We start from the raw sequence: 18,971 nt of genomic DNA, 5'->3' as shown, positions 1-18,971 counted from the left end.
GTTTCATGATCCATAACGTCCGTACTTAACCATAATATTCAATAAAAAATATCAAATGTGATATGATATATATCAGATTCAGAACTTTTGGACTATTGTATATGCTAGACTAAACATAATAGAAATACTGTAAGATGAGGTGCCTTCATTTTGAAAAATAAAGAGTGCTATTCTTGCTAGATGAAATTAAGGCTTACTATATTTAAGATGCTTTATTGTGATTACAGCGAGACATCACTTCACCCTCTGGTTAATTCCTCCGCATTTCAAATGTAATCAAGATACATAAAAATTGAAACATTTTTTTTCTGAATATAGACCAAAGTAGGAGCTGTTTGAACATTTTCATTTCTAGTTATTTCATGTTTGACATGGCTGATAGAAAGGTGGCGGTACGCGGAGAAAAAGTAGTGGCCTGTATGAGAAATATGTATTTTTCGGACATGTCTATCTATTGTTTTTTCGTAACTAGCGACTGCTCCTCGCTTCGCGCGGCTATCAGCTCCTTCGCTGCTAGGGAAGGGGGTAAACTGAAATGGCTTTTACTTGAAATGTAATAGATAAAAGTTAAGCACAACATTATTATTTTGACTCATCATTAGCAGCACAAAACAATGCGCTTCTAAAAACTTGGCAAGTTTGGCGCCGTTGAAAGCTATTGTAGATAAGAAACATCAATAACTTGACGGGATAACTTGTTATAATCTTAAGCAGTGATGATACATTCCATATTCAATCTATCTATGAGTATTACTAGTATACGTGTATCAGTAGCAGTAATGTTGAGAGACAGTAGCATGAGAGATTGGTGGCAAGACCCAACAAGTTGGATTATGTAACTTCCCTAATGAGCTTATGTATTGGGCCTTTTATACTGCAAAGAAATCAAGGCAAACATCATTTAGCTTGGGTTGGCGATCTGGTTCGTGTATATGTGAATATGGGGATGGTCTGTTTGCTTTGCGATACGGTTTTTTATTTTGCCACCAGCAATTTGCAATCATTGTTGGTATAGTCGTGAAGGTAAACCAGCTGTATTGTTTTTGAGAGCACACATGCGAATGCACAGCCTACGGTTTTCTCGACGACTCAAGCACAAAAAGGCTCATTTGCAACTACATAACTGCTCCAGAGAAAGCACCAACAAGTACCAAGCGCAATGGCAGTAGGAAGATGTAAAAATAAAGATCGCGTTTATTACAATCGTCACTCGATCTGCCCAATAGTTACAATTACATTATTTAAGAAAGTACAATAAGAAACCAAGTTTATTTGATGTTGCCTGACAAGTCGACCGACTTTTATGAATCCTTCGTTCCTCAAGGGAGGTTGCCCTCCCTTGTTTTCCGCAAGCCTCAGTTCCCGGCAGAACCTACACCTTTCCCTTTCTTGTCCACAAGCCTCAGTTCCCGACAGAACCTACTCCTCCACAGTTCCTACAAATAAAAGAAATATGATAGCACAAAGGTCTGTCAGCGGCGAACATATACGTACCCACAAGGGAGGTTGCCCTCCCTTGTTTTCCGCAAGCCTCAGTTCCCGGCAGAACCTACACCTTTCCCTTTCTTGTCCACAAGCCTCAGTTCCCGACAGAACCTACTCCTCCACAGTTCCTACAAATAAAAGAAATATGATAGCACAAAGGTCTGTCAGCGGCGAACATATACGTACCCACAAGGGAGGTTGCCCTCCCTTGTTTTCCGCAAGCCTCAGTTCCCGGCAGAACCTACACCTCTCCCTTTCTTGTCCACAAGCCTCAGTTCCCGACAGAACCTACTCCTCCACAGTTCCTACAAATAAAAGAAATATGATAGCACAAACGTCTGTCAGCGGCGAACATATACGTACCCACAAGGGAGGTTGCCCTCCCTTGTTTTCCGCAAGCCTCAGTTCCCGGCAGAACCTACACCTTTCCCTTTCTTGTCCACAAGCCTCAGTTCCCGACAGAACCTACTCCTCCACAGTTCCTACAAATAAAAGAAATATGATAGCACAAACATCTGTCAGCGGCGAACATATACGTACCCACAAGGGAGGTTGCCCTCCCTTGTTTTCCGCAAGCCTCAGTTCCCGGCAGAACCTACACCTCTTCCTTTCTTGTCCACAAGCCTCAGTTCCCGACAGAACCTACTCCTCCACAGTTCCTACAAATAAAAGAAATATGATAGCACAAAGGTCTGTCAGCGGCGAACATATACGTACCTCTTTGCACACACTCTCGCTTTCAGTTTTTGAGGAAGATAAAAAACCAAGATGAAACAAAGAACTTTGCAAATGTACAAAAGATGAGCAAGAGCCAGTCGTGCACGACTAGCTCCCTTCAACTATGCACACCCACAGGGACACTCGAGCGGGATGAAAAAAAAAAAAGAAAGGTAAAAAGTGATAATGAAAGAAACACTGCAAATGTACAAAGATGAATATGAAGACTAAAGAAAAGAATAAAGGGCAAAACGCGCAGTCGATTCTTTTTCTTTATGAGCCCGATAAACAAAATGACGGAGCTTAGAAATTTTGTTGTCACTACTGCCCTAAGGAGCCAGTGAACTGCAGCAATGTGAAGAAGTGCCTTGATGATAATTATCGTTGTAGTCTGACGACTGTCATGCTAGTGTCTTTTTCTTATGGTGCGTATATGTTTGTTTCACTATGCGGCTCCGCTTGCCGTGCTCCGCTCTGATCCAACAATTGTCGGCGACGGGTCTGTGCGCTTTAATGGAACAAAGAACCGGCGATATAAAAAGAGTATGAAACCTGGGGATCATGATGATTTTTTATATGTGAAGCGTACCCAGCAATACTATTGATACTCGATATGACCTTCTTTTCTTCGATGTATGTAGGTGACGATGACGTAATCAGCCGGCGATTACGCCCTCAAGGTAATATGTTGTGGTTTGGGTGACATCTTCAACCATACGGTCGAGGGAGAGTGCATTATAGTTCTTAGTACTATTGATTGCTATTACTCTTAGTCACTGATGGTACTTTCTGATTTTATATACATAGTTGATCATAGAAAACGGGCGCCGTCGATCTCCTCAAGGCAGCATACAATGGTTTGGGTTGGTTTCACGGAAAGTATGCTTCATATTACATTTCTTTTACAAACATACATATTTGATCATAAAAAAAAAGACTGCCGCCGAATTCTTTATGGGAAGGTACTAATGCCGGCAACAGAAAAGTCATGACGTGCTTTATACTTTTTCTAGATTTCTACAGTGCTGTGCCTTTGGAGCGAAATTTGTTTTACATGGCTAGTATAGCAAGCAGAATAATATGTGTGCGCACGGACATCGAGTTTGCGGCATAAAGTATAATTTGATCGCCTGTGGTTTTGTATAAAGCGGTTCTGTAACTGGAAAAAAGGTGCTCTTACAGACACTCAACGTGGGTGGCAGTACGCAATTCATGCATTGCGTACAACAATCTTTGCAGCTGATCGAGTCGCGGTGTCAGCGAAAGTGTATGTAATTTATTTTTGTTGCACATATAAAGTATATTTTACAACGAACAATGTCAAAGGCAATGTCAAAGTTAACTTTATTGCAATCGGAATTGTACACTGTAGGGCAACACAAATCTCAAACAATTGCGGTTGGTGAATGGTGGAATGAACGGACAGGTACGACCTGAACGGTAGCAAGCTCTTTATGCCCTCTCTTTGTGTATAAAGCGGGTCCGTCACTCGAAAAAAGGTGCTCTTGTTGCCGTGTGAGTATTATTCTTTCTTTGCTGCACATATATAAAGTAGTTTTTATAACGAACAATGTCAAAGTTAACATTACTGAATCTAGCATTGCAAACGACAACAGAAGTCTCAAGTCATTGCGGTTGGTGAATGGCAGAAGGAAGAGAAGGGTACAGCCTGAAAACGTGGGAAGCAAGCTTTTGACAGAAGCCCGTCACCATGATCTTTATTACTACTAATTCATATAACTTCTGTTGTTTTATATACATAGTTGATCAGTTCTTGGCTGTTTTGACGGTTGTACAGCCACTTTCCAAACACACAACATGCTGCGTTGTAGACTTTGGGCTCTATGCTAACTTCTCATACGGATCTCTGTTTAAATTACCATAGAGCTCTATGCTAAGCGCACATGCGGATTTTTTTTTCAACGCCGTTTTCGACTACAGTTCTCCCGATGAGTACGGACCGCGTTCCGAAGGTTTGCCGTACTAGGCTATGCAGTGCATATACTGATATTGATTTAAAGAGCACAACACATTTGCTTTGTATCAACACCAAAGTAAAAGTAAGTTTGTACAGCATCTTATTGCGACCTTTTGTATTGCGCTTTCTAATAAGAAAAATCCATCGGCTACTTCAGGCCAGTATCAATTTGGCGATTTATATACATCAAACGTACAAGACACCATTTCCTCGATGGATGATGGGTTCGTGTACACAAATGTTTGGTAATGTCTAAACAAAACATGCCACATGTCTTGCACATTCAATATCATAGATAGAGCGCCATTTTTTTCAGTGCTGCACTACACTGCACGTGTCTTCCATTCCGCAGGTTGACGATTTTCCGTCCTCTTATTTGTTAATGGCGCCAAGGAACCGGCCCCTCTTTTATTTTTAAAATTGACGTTAATCGACAACATATCAAATTGTCTGCACTTTCCCAGAAATACAGTATCACACACTATTGAAAGCGTGACAAAACCTACATTTTGAAGCACCAATGACAAATATCCATAGCAAAGAGATAAAAGACGATTATATGTCATGAGCAAAACAAGGAAAAACCAATAGTTCATAGACACAAATCATGGCTTTTAAAGCTTTTCGAGCCGTTGCAGGATTACTATCAGCTTTCTTATGTAGCAGTGATCATATATTCTGAATGGCTCGTTTGATTTGAGAGAATAAAAGCAAAGGAAAGGGAAGTGCAAGCAGGGCGATGACAGTCGTCGTCGTCCTCAAGGAGACGTGTCACCCTGCACTAACATATGTTCTACCATGCAAGTTGTGTGTATACCATCCTCTGAGAGCGTAACCGCTTATTTTGATAAGATGCCAGCTCCTGTAAGAAAAAGATACGTTCCACTGAGCATGTCAACCGCCAGCTAAAGTGGAATGACATTATTAGGATCGATCTACTGGCTTATGATATATATGATCACCGCGGATTTTAGCGTCTTGCTAGTAGTGTCGGCATTATCGCTGTTATCGGTCGTTGGCCATATTTATCAGAGTTACACTTTTAGTTCTTGGAAACGGCTGTGGCGTTGGCTGTACCTCCTTTTTTGGTTATGGTGCGTTCGCCTTATAACCGTCAAAACTTAATTTTGTTTTAATTTGATTCTTAAGCACTAAACCTTCTAAAATGTTTGAGCTTCAAAGAACAATGATACGTATATATGATGAAACATTAAAATGTATAGGAATAGCTATAGAAAAACGGCGTATACCATGAAACTGGGCAGTGATTCTTCCGTCAGGCGCACGCGTCCTTTTTCGGGTGGCCTTCTGCTTTCGTCTTAATGGCGGCATCTTTTAAATGAAGGTAAAAAGAAAAGACGTGTAGGACGTAGGCGATAGGCGAGTATATATACGTACAGGAGTTGTTTACTCATTCTTGTTTCCGGTACATGAGTTGCTTCAAACTTCTGCCGGCCCTTCTAAATTGGGAAAAACCGGCAACTTTTGGCTTCCCATAATTGTTTTTACAAACATAATTATTTTTTTATTCTTCAATAACGAAAGCAAACGAGTCAAAAAAGGTATTTTGAAGCACGTTAGACTGTGTAATTGCTTTTTGGGGACGTTATAAGGGAGTAAAGCTGAGCTAAAAAATTGACGGTTATAAGGCGAACGCACCATATAGAATGTCGATTGCGAACATTTTCACGCGTCTATATATGCTTTTGGGACAAAGAGAGTGTCGGATAGAACGCTTAGCAAAAGTGAACTCTAATGATATTGAGTCCACAGATATGCTTCCCCTAGTTTACTCATTTTGATGATCGTTGTGATATGCAACATACCATGGTTGACTAAACTTCGGACAGTTGGTAAAACCACTAACAATAATATAGTATTAGTTCACGGAAGCTTGGACAGGACTATTGCCTTTTAGTGTGTCTGCTGTTATACTGTATAGGGTCAATGCACATTCCGTCATCACAAGCTCCACAATCTCCGGGCAGTTTCTTTTATCTTCAGACGATATGAAAAATAAAATGTGTGTTGTATCAAACATATCAGGAGTGTAACCAAAAATCACATGGGTGACAGACTCGAGTGCCACTGCAACTGATGCTTGCTTATAGCCCTCTTTGTATGATTTTAAGTCACGTAGAGAAGATGCTTGACCAGCAAACTGTACGCTTGGCAGCTGCAGTCTGATGTCTTGGCTGATCGCAAACATCGTCCGTTGTTATTCGTTTGCGATTTTGACGTAGGCCTTTGACGTAGCTGTGAGATCATAATGATAGGAAATTTCTAAAATAAAGTGTAGGAAGCTTATTCAGGCACACCCAGCCACTCTCTGCATGAGCGGAATGCAGCGGCACAGCGGAAGTTCCTGGGCTTACATTTTAGCCAATCAGAAGGCTGTATAAGAGTCCTTAAAGCAGCCAATGACAACTCTGAATAAGCTTTTGCGTGTAACACTTCAAAATACTGGTGCATGACATTGCTGTAATTTTAACTTGATCGCGCCGTATCACCATCATATGCCATTGTAGTGTCTCTAGTTGAAAGAGCCAAAATTCATAAAATTAACGACAATAATTGCAGGGATTACAAAGGGTCATAGGTGCAAGGACATTACTTTTATGCAATGCCATTTGTTTATACAAGGTCCTTTTAAATGCGTAATGGATCTGCGCATAACTGATACACGATTTATCACTTACGTTTTGTTTGATCACTGGTAGAATGTTTGGATGGTAGACTAAGTAGTAGTATGCTCTGTCAAAAGAAGCAGTGTTAAAGATAAAAGGATCCCTTTGTGTGCGATAAAAAGGAATCCATTCTCTATTTACCAGCAGTGTACCAGTGGTCATTGATGAAACAAGCTACTTGTAAGGTGCGGACAGGGACAGGACAAGACAAGAACAGAAAGACCGGTCGAGAATGCGCTAGGTGCTTTCAGCAAGAACAAGGCAAGACAAGAATGAGACCCGAAGGTAGGAGACCAGATGATGAGAGAAGAGACGAGGAACAAGATACAGGAAGGAAACAAGATATCTGACTGATGTTTCATTTTTCAAAGACTATGGTGTTTATTAATATATCTTTTACTATGATTTTATAATGCGAATAAACGGAAAGATTGGTATTAGGGCTGATAATTCCGGACGATGATGATGGATGATATTGATACTTGGGGATTTAATAAGTGATCATCGAGGTTGAGGGTGATCACTTAGTAAAGGTCGAAGAATGTTCATAACACTGCTGACGACACTAGTGAAATCATGTGATTGATATGATCAAAAAGATTATAAAAGTAGCATACTGCACGACTCATCAAGACGTTGGCTTTTCTTCCTGCTTTTCTTCGCGCTTGCCCCGCATCATTTCTTTTTTTTTTTTTGGCCTTTTGTACGTATGCATTCATTAACATTCTGTCATTGCAGTTGCTGTTTGATCGTCACGATGCAAGTGATTCTTTATTTGCAAACAACGGTCTAACATTCTTTTCAATTTTTTTCTTTAAAGTTCTCTCTCTGTGTCTCTCTCTCTCTCTTTCTCTCGGGCACTGACCTGCACATGGTAGCGTCATGTAAGTTGTGCTTTTATGCTTTAGAGCAATGTGAAAAGTTGTCATTCGTGTGAGAATTTATCAGTTTTGATAAATTCCTTCGTTATTATAATCGGTTGCATAGCCCACTATTAAGGAGCAGGGCTCTGGTTGAGTCCTGCGTTGCCCGGCGGCGCCTTCACTTAGGTAAGTGCACCTGGAACGACGACAATTTCTTGTCAACGATTAAACCCTTTGTGTATTACCGATATAGTGAGGATGACGTACCCTGTCACAGTGTGCGTAGAAAGCCGTAAGTACTCTTGGGTATTTTTATGGGTTGTTACTTTTTAATTCAAAATTATTGTTATTAAGCCCAGACATGTCTTACAGGCCCTGATTAGCTGTGTACTTACCCAGTAAAATAAAGTAACTCGAGTCCGATGTAGCACTGGTCCTGGTTGTGATCCAATCGGATATCAGGAAAGAAGATGCAACAATACGTGTGTGTGGGGAATATCACGCCTAGGGTCGACAAGTGAGAATAATCGTCGATGTGCGGAACAATGATAACAATGAGAGCTGCGTCCTTGAGAAGCGGTAGGATCAACTAGAAAATTAATCGTCGCTAGTGGTGTGGTGATGTCCGAATAAGTTGATAATGCGCTGCTAGCTCCTTCCTTGCCGTCTACGAGACCGAATATACACTCAATCCTCACGAGCGGATACGTCAAAGCAAAAATCAGGAAGAAAAATGTCTACTGTTAATATTAGAAACGCGCCAGCGTTTTGTGTGTTGTCGTGACACAAGCTCACGTCACACCGGTCACTTTCTTCTAGAGTTGGATAATACATGGATGATGCTTTACTGCTAACTAATAATATGAAAAAGAGAGGGGAATGGTGTGTATATTCTATACTTCTGTGATTTGGTTTTAGATGTAATGGCGTCAGATGAGGTAGTGATGATACTAGTATCAAAAAATCCTTTCGGATGATTTCTGTATAGTTGTGGTCTAACTATCAAGTCACACCGAGCACGACACAGTCCATCATACCAGGATTTGCGGGCGTGGAGTTGCGAGATAGAAAATTACGGCGGAGCAATATTCCTGCTTGCATTGACAGGTGTGTGGCTTTTCGCATGGTCAACCCAACTTTCTCGGAGTGCGGGACACTTTAATAAGAAATCCTTTTCCAGACAAAACTTGAGAAAAAAAAGCATAAATTACACAATGGTGAGCTTCGACTTCCTCACGGTTTTTGCTGTATTTGACAGCTTACTAATGGTTTGAGACTTTTATAGATTCGAAGAAACACCCGCTTACGACGGGAATACCTTTATCGAAAATCGCTTGAAAGCAAAGAACGGGCAATCTATGAGCGCAAAGAACAGATCAAACAGGCGATCGAAGGTGCATATATTATAGATTTCCCTTGGCGGTGCCCGTGTAGTTGATTTACTAATTATTGTTGGAAATATGGTGTATGTTTGTTTTTGTAGATGGAAAACCCGTACCCACCGAACTTCGAAATATGAGTAAAGAACTAAAACAAGATCTACCTTTCGATCAGGCACAAGATGGTACTATATTTTGGAATATTTTCCTGAGACATTGTAAAAGGAAAACAGACTGTTTATAAAATGCTTTTTTGTTACTACAGCGCCCACTACACATGCCGATGACGAATATGCCCGTGCTGGTGTCTTCGATCCCAAAGTCGTAATCACAACTTCAAGAGATCCAAGCAGTCGGTTACAGCAATTCTCTAAAGTAAGGCTTCTGAAGACAGAGGTGGTTAAGGAAAAGAAGGGAACGGATTGTTGTTAACATGTGGTGCTTTTTCTGTGAACAGGAAATGCGTCTCGTTTTCCCCAATTCACAGCGTATCAATCGTGGTGGTCACGTTATTAAGGATATTGTTGAGCTATGCAGAAACAACGAAGTAACAGATTTAATTATTCTACACGAACATCGAGGAAAACCGGGTAAGCAGGAAGTAGTAGCAGGAGAGAAAGGGATGTAACGATGGAAAAAAAAAGAAATGTTGCTGAAGTTTGGATCCCTTTCTAGACGGTATGGTGGTTTGTCATTTTCCTTATGGCCCGACTACATATTTCTCATTGCATAATGTCGTTCTTCGACATGATATCAAAGACCAAGGCACAGTATCCGAAGCGTTCCCTCATCTTATTTTCGACAACTTCAATTCACGACTGGGCCAACGTGTAAGTAGTGGTAGAAGAAGAAGAGATGATATAGGTGTCGATGCATCACAAGATGGGTTAAAGAGGGAGAAACGGTGACTTTGAGTGATAGCGACTTACATGTATATATCTGTATATTAGGTCACAAACATCTTGAAATACTTATTCCCGGTACCAAAAGAAGACACTAAGCGTGTAATGACATTTGCCAATCAACAAGATTTTATTTCCTTCAGGTAATATTGGCAACCTGTATACTGTTTATCCAAAAAGAACGTTGGCAGTGATAGGATAAACTGACGAATTGTTATCTGAAATAGACATCACGTATATGTGAAAGCGGGCAATACAGTGGAATTGGCAGAAGTTGGACCGCGTTTTGAGATGAGAGGTGAGTGTAGTATACGTATGGTCTTCAATGAGGATGAATAGTTGTTTATTAAGTCTTCGGTTTTACTTTTTTTTGTAGTATATGAGATCAGATTGGGTACTGTGGATCTGACGGAAGCAGATGTAGAGTGGCAGTTGGCATCATTTACACGAACAGCAGGACGACGGACCGAACTGTAGACTTTACTTGTACATGTTAAAAATACTTTCCATAGAAAAATTTGTAAAAAGAGTACATTACGTACATGGTGATTGTAGTATAATCCAGCTTCTCGCAAGTTTCCTTGCAATACTGGATATGATTGTTTATCTTCTTTTCTTGAAAATATTGACAACCTTGTCTAGTTCAAGAGAATCGTCTTGCTTAAGCTATCGAGTCGTAATAAAGGGAGATCGTGGCTCGTCTTCAATCACACTGTCAGACATATTTATCATACGTCGGATGAAGTGTTAGCTAATGATTTTGGTAAAGATATCGGTAAAGACTAGGGTACAGAATAAGCGTTGAATGGAAATATTGATGCGAGGATAAAATTGCGATACAACGACTAGAAGAATGCGGCAAGAGCGGAAAACGCGCCTAGTACGTATATGTTGAATTGGAAGGATGTGCTATGTACCTTCTTTGTCGCACGTGTCTGGAATTAGTTTACAACTTATAAGCGGTCCTTCCTCGCTTCGCTCGGATGAATGAGCCCCTCCGCTTCGCTCCGTGTCATTCAACGGAAACGCGTCGCAAGGGGGTTCCCCCCTTGACCCCCAAGTGGGGGGCAAGCCCCCCAAACCCCCCTGTCGAGCGAGGTTGGATCAATGTTTTGGTATTAGATGCTTATTGTCTGTTTTCAAAATCAAAAGCAAGATCATTGTGCAGTGAGAAGTAGCCTATCATAGAAAGTCGTCAAAGTTGGATACTTAACTATCTCCAGTTTAGAATACAATGCGAAAAGAAGTGTTGACAAAGATGATGTAGTGATATTGATAAAAAGAGAATAGGCGATGTAGAAAAAGAGAATGGGCGATGTAAAAATAGAGTAGGTGACAAAAAGAATTATAGAAGAACTTCGTGAAAAACAACATTTCTTGTGCTTTGGCCTTGCTGACCTGCGATACGTGAGTTCTCAGGATCTAACATGATTCTGATGGATGAAGGGGTGCGGACGCGCGACATGGCTACATAGAGTAGACCATGCGTGAACGGAGGTTCAGGTAAGTAGAGGCCAACAGTGTTAAAAGTTTGACCCTGTGCCTTATTGATGGTCATTGCAAATGCCAGGCGAACAGGGAATTGTGTGCGTTTAAATTGAATGGGGGAACGTGTTTGTGAAGGTGTGAGAGTTATGCGAGGGATTAAGACAATGTTGCCAGCATGAGGTCCAGTGGCTATTTCAGCTTCAAGTACATATCTTTGAAAAGAGCGTACAATCAGCCGTGTCCCATTGCAGAGACCACTTTGGGTGTGCAAGTTTCTCAAAAGCATGACTCGGCAACCGACTTTGAGTTTTAGCAAATGCGGAGGGAGGTCGGATGGATTCATGGAATTGAGCAGCTCTGGTGGGTACGTTATTTGCTCTTCAGGATCATCCACGGTATCTGCGCTCTGGAATTCGTGAACAGTGCCTGGGAAATGGTCGAGTACCAAATTATCAATTGCTGTAACATAGACAATCTTGGGAGTCAAGATGGAGCGACTGATGAGGTGATCAAGATCCGCGCGTGGCGCGTTCAGGTCGCCGTAAATGGCTTCTATAAGCTCGTACGTGTTGTAATGTGGCATGAGCATCCGATCTGGTAGCCGGACTCTGTCATCAGTGATTGGCACCGACAGCTCAGCACCATCACCGATGCAAAGTAAATATTGCATAAACTGGCCATGCTCGTTTGTGTCATTGGTGTTGGCAGGTTGTTGGACGCGCATGTTGGTTTCAAGGCGGTGGACGGTGACACTGGGCCAAATAAATGAACGATTTAGATACTGCTGTACGATTTGCGAGCGCGATGCATTTGGTATGATATCATAGGAAGGACCTATCAACAGGTTTGATGCAGATACTTTGATGTAAGTACTACCGCTCGATAGTAAAAGGATGCAAAGTAGAAGAGAGGTTACAATGTTGTATACCTGGCGAAAGGCAACACCAAAGACCATGATTTCTTATCAAACGGAACATCGGCAAGCGCTGGATCGTCATGTTTCATGAGATTTTGGATACTCCTGTATACATACAGTATTGAATACGATGATACTTGTATTCAGCGTGTTTAAAGCGATGGCACTTCTCAGATGATGAAGGATTTGAGGTGAACTTCATATCGTGTTAAGGACGGTTATCCCCTCGAGTCTTTCCTCAATGCGATACCCGTCTACTCACATCGTCATACATTCATGTAGAATAAATTTCTGATCTGGAGGAGCCACACACCTTGGCGCATCGTAAACGTTAGAGAGTAATATGATTGGATAGATTGAACTGGCTCAAATGCCGCGTAGCATGTGTGTTCGTTACTACTATATAACTGCGCAGCCGCAGCAATCATGCCGCTCTTCTTCCTCTTCGTCAACTTTTCTAAACCAAAGCTATTCAATGTGAGTGTCATTGGAACGGATTAGAGGATCGGAGAGTGTATGTTTATGGTGGTGAGTGAGAAGAGTGTATGCAACCGGTTGTGAGTATACAGCGATTTCTTAAGATCCGTTTATCTCACTTTCTTTCTTTTTTGACACAGACTTTCTTTCGTCTAAACCTGGTCCTTCTCCACTCAAAGCGCAGATGCAAGAGTAAGTACAATATGAAAAGTGTGAAGTGTACTTAGAGGTTTTGCATGTGAATGTGATATACGAAAGAAGATATGAATTTCGACGTGTCTAAAGAAGTGTGTGTACAGCATACAGTCGCTAATGTTATCCTCCTTTCTTCTCTGCTACTACTATAGGATTCTGACTTTTTGAAATGGTTGGCTCGGTTTGTTGTTTGCATCCCACCCTTAAACATAAGCAACAACTGTAAGTACGGTAGGGAATGAAATGTGAGGATGAGTTGGAGAGAAGTCGAGTGTCTGTTGGAGGTGTTGATGCCATGACGTGTCAGGAATAGTTGCATATTTAGAACAGCCTGCTCTTGATCTTTCTCTACTTCAGGTTCCGCCTTATGCTGGTTGGGTTAATCGTGTCCAGCAGACAAGTAACAGATAGTAAGTATAAGCAAAAGGGAACTTGAACATTGGTAGGTGAGTAGGATGACATGGGTGTTGGGGATGACGCGTCAAAGGTGTGCAGTGTGTACAGCAGCGTGACGGGAAAGGGCTCCTGACCATGACGTATGCAATATGGCAGTCTCTCAAAAAAGTTTTCTTTCTCTCCTCCCCTTTCTTCTCTTATTCTTTTTTCAGAATTGGTCATCCCCTTCTTGCTTTTCCTCTCTCTAACTCAAGGCTCTCTTCCTCCAAGCCAAGGATGTCATAATAGTAAGTATCGCTGTGCTTGTGTTTGTCTTTGCGTGTTTGAAGAACCAGGAAGATGTCTGCCGTGACATGTCAAAAAGTGTATGCAGCTGCTCATAGATGTTTTCTTTTTTCTAATAGAGGATGGCTCTGCGGTGATCTGTTTGGACTTGGATTGGCTTAGACCCCATCTCTCTCTGTCTATAACTTTGCTGTAAAAGACAAAACAAATGTAAGTCAGCTTGGGATGGAGGAGGATGGTAATGCCGTGTAAAAAGTAAAGATAGCACAGTGGGTGCAGCCCTCTAATGATCTTTTCTTTTTCCAGCTAGAAGAAGTGTTTCTGTCTTGGCTGTGATTCTCTGCTCTGCTCTGGCCGTGTGCTCGGCTCTCCTGTGTCTGTAGAAGTATGGGTAAGCATAGCACGATAGAATCTTGTATGTGTGTGGTTTAACAGTTTCCCATTAACTGTTCATCTCTTTTGTTTCTCGGAATGGCGATAGTGCACAGACAACTCCATGCTAGTCAAGATTGATGCTCCACTGTCATCCCGATCCTAGAAGCCGACCTGTCAAGTAGTCCATCGGCAGTGGTCAAGATCTATCCATCCATCTGGACGGTGGCGTGTGCTTTTTGCTTTGACTTGGACCTGAGGAAGTCCTTAAAAGCCTCATCTTCATCTTTGCGTTCTTTGTATAATTTATCCCCCCCTCCCCTTCCCCTTGCTCTGACCCAGGAAGTCGTTAAAAGCGTCTATTGCGTTCTTTATATAGTTTATCCTTCTCCCCTTCTCCTCCCCCTTTGCTTTTCTCTCGCAGTTCCTAGTAGCCTCTGTCTCGACCCATCTTTGGATGTTGCATCGTTTCACGCGAACGGCTGTTTTTTTACTCAGGCAGCCTCCGGGCGTAAGTCCTGCTTCATCTACAATTTCCCCGAGCCCACGGATAAAAAGTGCGGCCGAGGTCCCCATGAATTTGGGAATGCTTTGCGTAAGTAATTACTTTCTCTTTTTCTGTCTGTGAATTTACATGGATGAGAGTTTCCTTTTTTGGATTTTTCAGCTAACTTTTAAAAATAAAGATAATGTCATGAAGTAACTTTTCTCAATCACTCGGCACTTTGGTATAAGATGCACTTTCCAATAACTTCTAGAATAACGTCTCTCAGATATTGTAACGACCTTCCTGTTTGGTACTGTATCTACCACGACTTTGTCAGTCGCTGACACACCCTTATCTTTAGTAGCTGTGATATTGGAGGCATCCATACAATACTGGAAGTTACAATTCCACTTTTAATATGCTGATGTAATATTACATACCAAAACCAGAGGCTTCGATAGTACAGAGCTCAGATATAGTACGAAAATTTGGTTTCTTAGAGCTTTAAGGGAGCAATGGTGTGTTATGTATGACACATACTCAAGCTTGATGCATTTGGCTCTTCTCCTTTTGGTTATATGTAATAAGATGTGACACTGGCCATTGCTCATGGAGCAAAGCAAACAAAAGCAAAAAAGTTGAAGTTTATCAAAGAAGCATAATCGCTCACCAGTATTAGGGAAAAAACCAGACACCCAGCCAATAAGAAGAAGTTGTTTATCTTTGATGGCGGTTGTATCGTAGTGTTGTATATCACTGATGGAAGATGATTGAGTAATAGCACTAAAACTTCACGGAGTAAGAAGTGAACGATCAACGTAACCAACGCATTGAATAAAAAGCCTTACAAATACACAGCTGCTTGATGTTTCAATTTTGAATATATCCTAGGCCTGTGCAGTATCATCAAGACGCACAGTATCCCTATTCTCAAATTTCTAAAATCCATGTTGCATACATATCGCTCACAAACTAATTAGTGCTCCACTGACATATCTAACAGGGACTACTATCTCTGTACTTTCACTTGGTAGAGTAAAATACAACATTGACGACATTATCTCATTGCTCATTCTTTTCCAATGGTAAACGACTTCAGATTAATTGCTAGAACTGCACCTATCCAGCTGGTGAGTATAATATAATTCTTATTAGTAAGAAATCAACTGCATGCAATTATCAGCAGGTAATTTGAATGGCTACAGAAAAGAAGTTCTGGCTGTATTTACATGATGTTTTTGATAAAGATTTTCTATTACAGAGTGTAACATTTACCGGTTTCTTAAGGTTAGGATATGTTGCTGGAGCTTGTCAGCACACCTTACTACCAGACAGCACCACCATTTTACACCACCGAGAAGCCGCGCATTGATCCTTTTGCTCAAGATTGTTCTAGTTGACATGATCATATCAGCTTCTTTTTTCTTTGTTTCATATGATATAATTTACGAAATTAGAGATTGTCAATCAATATTATCCAAGTGTTTATCTGATACGGTACTGTACAATGCCCGCTGCCCAACACACTGCGGATTGTAGTATATATGGTATAGGTACGATAAGCATAAATCTGAGCCAAAGAAATCAAGGGAATCCTTTCTTGATGATCACATCTTTCCCGAATCCCGACTTTTCCATTACAGCACAAAATTCTCGATTTTTTTCTATTCTTCCTTTTTTTAATTTCTTTTTTCTGTCTATTTTCACTCAAAGGAGAAAGACGTTGTTGACGTGTATAAAAACCACTACCTGACGAAGAAAAAAGAAAAGAGTATCATGACAGACACTTCGGAACTGGAGATCATTGAGAATTCCCCACCGTTTCAACATGAGCAGGTCAAGATCCGGCGTGGAACCTTAAACCAAGCATCGTCGACTGAGCGAATGTTTTCGGCGTGTGCTGGCGCCCTTGTCACGTCTACACTCAGTATGGATTTTTTCTGAAAGGAGAAGGCACTGGAAACTGCAAAAAAGCTCGACTCTCACTTACAACTATTTATATTTATTCCAGTGACTCCTTTGGACGTGGTCAAGACGAGATTACAAAGCCAAGAAGCAACAGGTTACCGACATTTGAACGGTACAACTGTAAGTATAAAGCACACATCATATACTCTTTACCAACATATTCTAATAGAGTGGAGGGAACAACTTTAGGACGGACTGGTCAAGATTATGCGTATTGAAGGCCCACTTGCGTTATTTCGGGGTCTGTCTGCAGGATTAGTCATGGCGATCCCTTCGACTGTGATTTATTTTGTTGGGTACGATTATATTCGCGATCATATTCGACAATCACGGTTCGGAAACACAGCAGTACATGACTACTCGCCATTATGGGCTGGAGGTGTAGCAAGAAGTAAGTTTCGCTAAGCACAAGTGGGTGGTGAGTTTGACGGGCGAAATTTTCTCATTGTTCTTTTTAATTATCATATTAGCTGTTGCTGCTGCGGTCATTTCACCAATCGAATTATTCAGAACTCGCATGCAGGCCGTAGAAGGAGCAGACGGATTTCCAGGTAATGAATAAAAATATTGGCCAAAAAGTTGGGATATATGAGAAGGCTGATTTGTTTGTATGGATTTTCAATAGCTGTATGGCGTGGAATTATGCAAATGGTACAACGAGAGGGCATGGTTTCTTTATGGCGAGGTTTATTGCCAACAATGCTTCGTGATGTGCCATTTTCTGGCTTGTATTGGATGGGTTATGAGCAGATCAAACAGTATTTGAGCAGCAAAAACTCGAACCAAGATACCCTGTCTAATTTTCAAAGCTCATTTATTGCGGGTGCATCTTCTGGAATGGTAAATATGTCATTCTTTTATGGAGGCGGATGTAATGTGGGGTGGATGGAAAAGAAGCTTTACTCAACGCACACGATGTACATGGATAGTTTGCAGCCGTAGTTACTACACCTTTCGACGTGATCAAAACACAACGGCAAGTTAACTCTGGTGACGACGCACGGATTATGCGACTCATCAGAAAAACCCGGATTGCTGAAGGTTACCGTGGTTTCTTTCGAGGTATATTTTCATTCTACATATATCGTGGTTGGACTATGTATATATCTTTGGGTTACACACGCATTCGCTAATATACATTGGGTATATGCTAATAGGTGTTGTTCCGCGCGTGGTCAAAGTCGCACCATCATGTGCCATAATGATTTCGAGCTATGAAGTTGGCAAGCGATTCTTTGCTGAACGTCGAGATAACCAACAACAGCAACATTCTGCTACCTTTGCATCTTCCTCTTCCTCGTTATAATAGACTTGTACATACGTTATATTTTTTCTACATACACACCCAACTCCACACCACCACCACCACCACCACTAAATTCACACCACAGCTAAAAATTTTTACTCGCATTTACACATAAGAAACCCCACTCACTATATATCACTTGTTTTTGCTCTTTCTTTTATTATTTCGCATCTAAACACACTTTACGCAAGTTCTTTTCATACTCTAGAGAAAAAAAAGGATAATCAAATAAACAAGTAAAAACCTGTTTTAACTTGTCATTAAATCGATGAATTGCATTTCGATTGGATGTCCTTGAGTCTTCTGTATATAATAGGACCGCATACTATGATAGATGTGTGTATCTGCACACATCGCTCGATAACAAGTCGTTAATAGAGCGAAAGTACGATCTATAAGCTATGGTTAAATAATGTTCAAGCAAATGAAAACAACTTGACACGACTCGAAAAGAATACTAACAAGTAAATTTGCTTTGCTTTACAGAATAGGATATGTTGAAGAAGGAGAAAAGAAATAGAACATTGTGAGTTGAGAGTGTGAGCGGGAGCGTTCTAATTTCACATGAAATATGAACAAAAGGGGGAAAGGGGATTTCGATGAGGGGAAAAGCTAAAGAAGTAGAGGTGAGGGACGGATAGAAGACGGCAAAGAAAAGAATTAAAAAAATGAGGATATGTTTCTTTTTTGTCAAAATAAAAGAGGCCGGATGGGTTAAGATGGGTAAAAGAAAATAACAGAAGAGGCGCATGTGTCTGTGTGTTCCTTTAGATGGTTATTGTTCAATCATAATGATAGATGGGATATTTTTGCAGTAGAAGAAAAGGTTTGCTACTAAGTGCAAGCATTGCATGTGACAATGGAACACAGACTGTACCAGAAGCCGCCTTTACGAACAGACTCGGCATCACGACCAGCAGCGGAATGATGCAACGCGTTGGTATCAACATTTTGATATGTTACGGGCTGATTGGCATTTATCATCATTCCCTGAGACGATCGGTATGCGTTGCTGTGGTGATGATGGCTCATACGTTGCTTCGAATGGCGATGGCCAGAGTCGCGTTTAC

General features: G+C 41.1%; 5 protein-coding genes across 5 annotated transcripts; 3 read left to right on the top strand and 2 right to left on the bottom strand.

The window, feature by feature from the left end:
• Positions 1-3,616: 3,616 nt before the first annotated feature.
• BDB00DRAFT_873113 (uncharacterized protein) lies at positions 3,617-4,189 on the top strand (the record flags this gene model as incomplete). Its single annotated transcript, XM_053127050.1, has 4 exons — positions 3,617-3,628; positions 3,801-3,864; positions 3,966-3,994; positions 4,088-4,189. 4 exons carry the CDS (start codon positions 3,617-3,619, stop codon positions 4,187-4,189), a joined length of 207 nt encoding a protein of 68 aa, XP_052978979.1.
• Positions 4,031-4,804, bottom strand: BDB00DRAFT_826871 (uncharacterized protein). The gene is made up of 2 exons (XM_053123758.1): positions 4,338-4,804; positions 4,031-4,262 (listed from the first exon to the last, which is right to left on the bottom strand). Exon 1 carries the CDS (start codon positions 4,774-4,776, stop codon positions 4,504-4,506), a length of 273 nt encoding a protein of 90 aa, XP_052978978.1. The 5' UTR covers positions 4,777-4,804; the 3' UTR covers positions 4,031-4,262; positions 4,338-4,503.
• Positions 4,805-8,944: 4,140 nt separating this feature from the next.
• BDB00DRAFT_873112 (anticodon-binding protein) lies at positions 8,945-10,488 on the top strand (the record flags this gene model as incomplete). The annotated part of the gene is made up of 9 exons (XM_053127049.1): positions 8,945-8,968; positions 9,016-9,124; positions 9,214-9,294; positions 9,375-9,484; positions 9,567-9,699; positions 9,785-9,939; positions 10,060-10,154; positions 10,239-10,309; positions 10,388-10,488. 9 exons carry the CDS (start codon positions 8,945-8,947, stop codon positions 10,486-10,488), a joined length of 879 nt encoding a protein of 292 aa, XP_052978977.1.
• Positions 10,489-16,242: 5,754 nt separating this feature from the next.
• BDB00DRAFT_421308 (mitochondrial carrier domain-containing protein) lies at positions 16,243-18,300 on the top strand. The gene is made up of 7 exons (XM_053117321.1): positions 16,243-16,554; positions 16,639-16,715; positions 16,785-16,986; positions 17,066-17,146; positions 17,221-17,435; positions 17,525-17,657; positions 17,753-18,300. Exons 1-7 carry the CDS (start codon positions 16,404-16,406, stop codon positions 17,899-17,901), a joined length of 1,008 nt encoding a protein of 335 aa, XP_052978976.1. The 5' UTR covers positions 16,243-16,403; the 3' UTR covers positions 17,902-18,300.
• Positions 18,084-18,917, bottom strand: BDB00DRAFT_421459 (uncharacterized protein). The gene is made up of 2 exons (XM_053117322.1): positions 18,364-18,917; positions 18,084-18,293 (listed from the first exon to the last, which is right to left on the bottom strand). The coding sequence occupies exons 1-2, from the start codon at positions 18,650-18,652 to the stop codon at positions 18,151-18,153; spliced, it is 432 nt and encodes a 143-aa protein (XP_052978975.1). The 5' UTR covers positions 18,653-18,917; the 3' UTR covers positions 18,084-18,150.
• Positions 18,918-18,971: the final 54 nt, after the last annotated feature.

Source organism: Zychaea mexicana, assembly GCF_025766255.1.
Source record: "Zychaea mexicana strain RSA 1403 chromosome Unknown BDB00scaffold_44, whole genome shotgun sequence".
NCBI classification, from domain to species: Eukaryota; Fungi; Mucoromycota; class Mucoromycetes; order Mucorales; family Lichtheimiaceae; genus Zychaea; species Zychaea mexicana.
This window is presented reverse-complemented; position numbering and strand designations above follow the sequence as displayed.

Bases quoted from the DNA above. Each gene is read 5' to 3' on its own strand.
- BDB00DRAFT_826871 (XM_053123758.1), bottom strand. From the start codon at position 4,776: ATGAACTATTGGTTTTTCCTTGTTTTGCTCATGACATATAATCGTCTT.
- BDB00DRAFT_421308 (XM_053117321.1), top strand. From the start codon at position 16,404: ATGACAGACACTTCGGAACTGGAGATCATTGAGAATTCCCCACCGTTT. The intron at 16,716-16,784 runs GTAAGTATAAAG...GAACAACTTTAG, and splicing joins GACATTTGAACGGTACAACT to GACGGACTGGTCAAGATTAT. The intron at 17,147-17,220 runs GTAATGAATAAA...GATTTTCAATAG, and splicing joins AGGAGCAGACGGATTTCCAG to CTGTATGGCGTGGAATTATG.
- BDB00DRAFT_421459 (XM_053117322.1), bottom strand. From the start codon at position 18,652: ATGCGCCTCTTCTGTTATTTTCTTTTACCCATCTTAACCCATCCGGCC. The intron at 18,294-18,363 runs GTTAGTATTCTT...CATAGCTTATAG, and splicing joins AAAGCAAAGCAAATTTACTT to ATCGTACTTTCGCTCTATTA.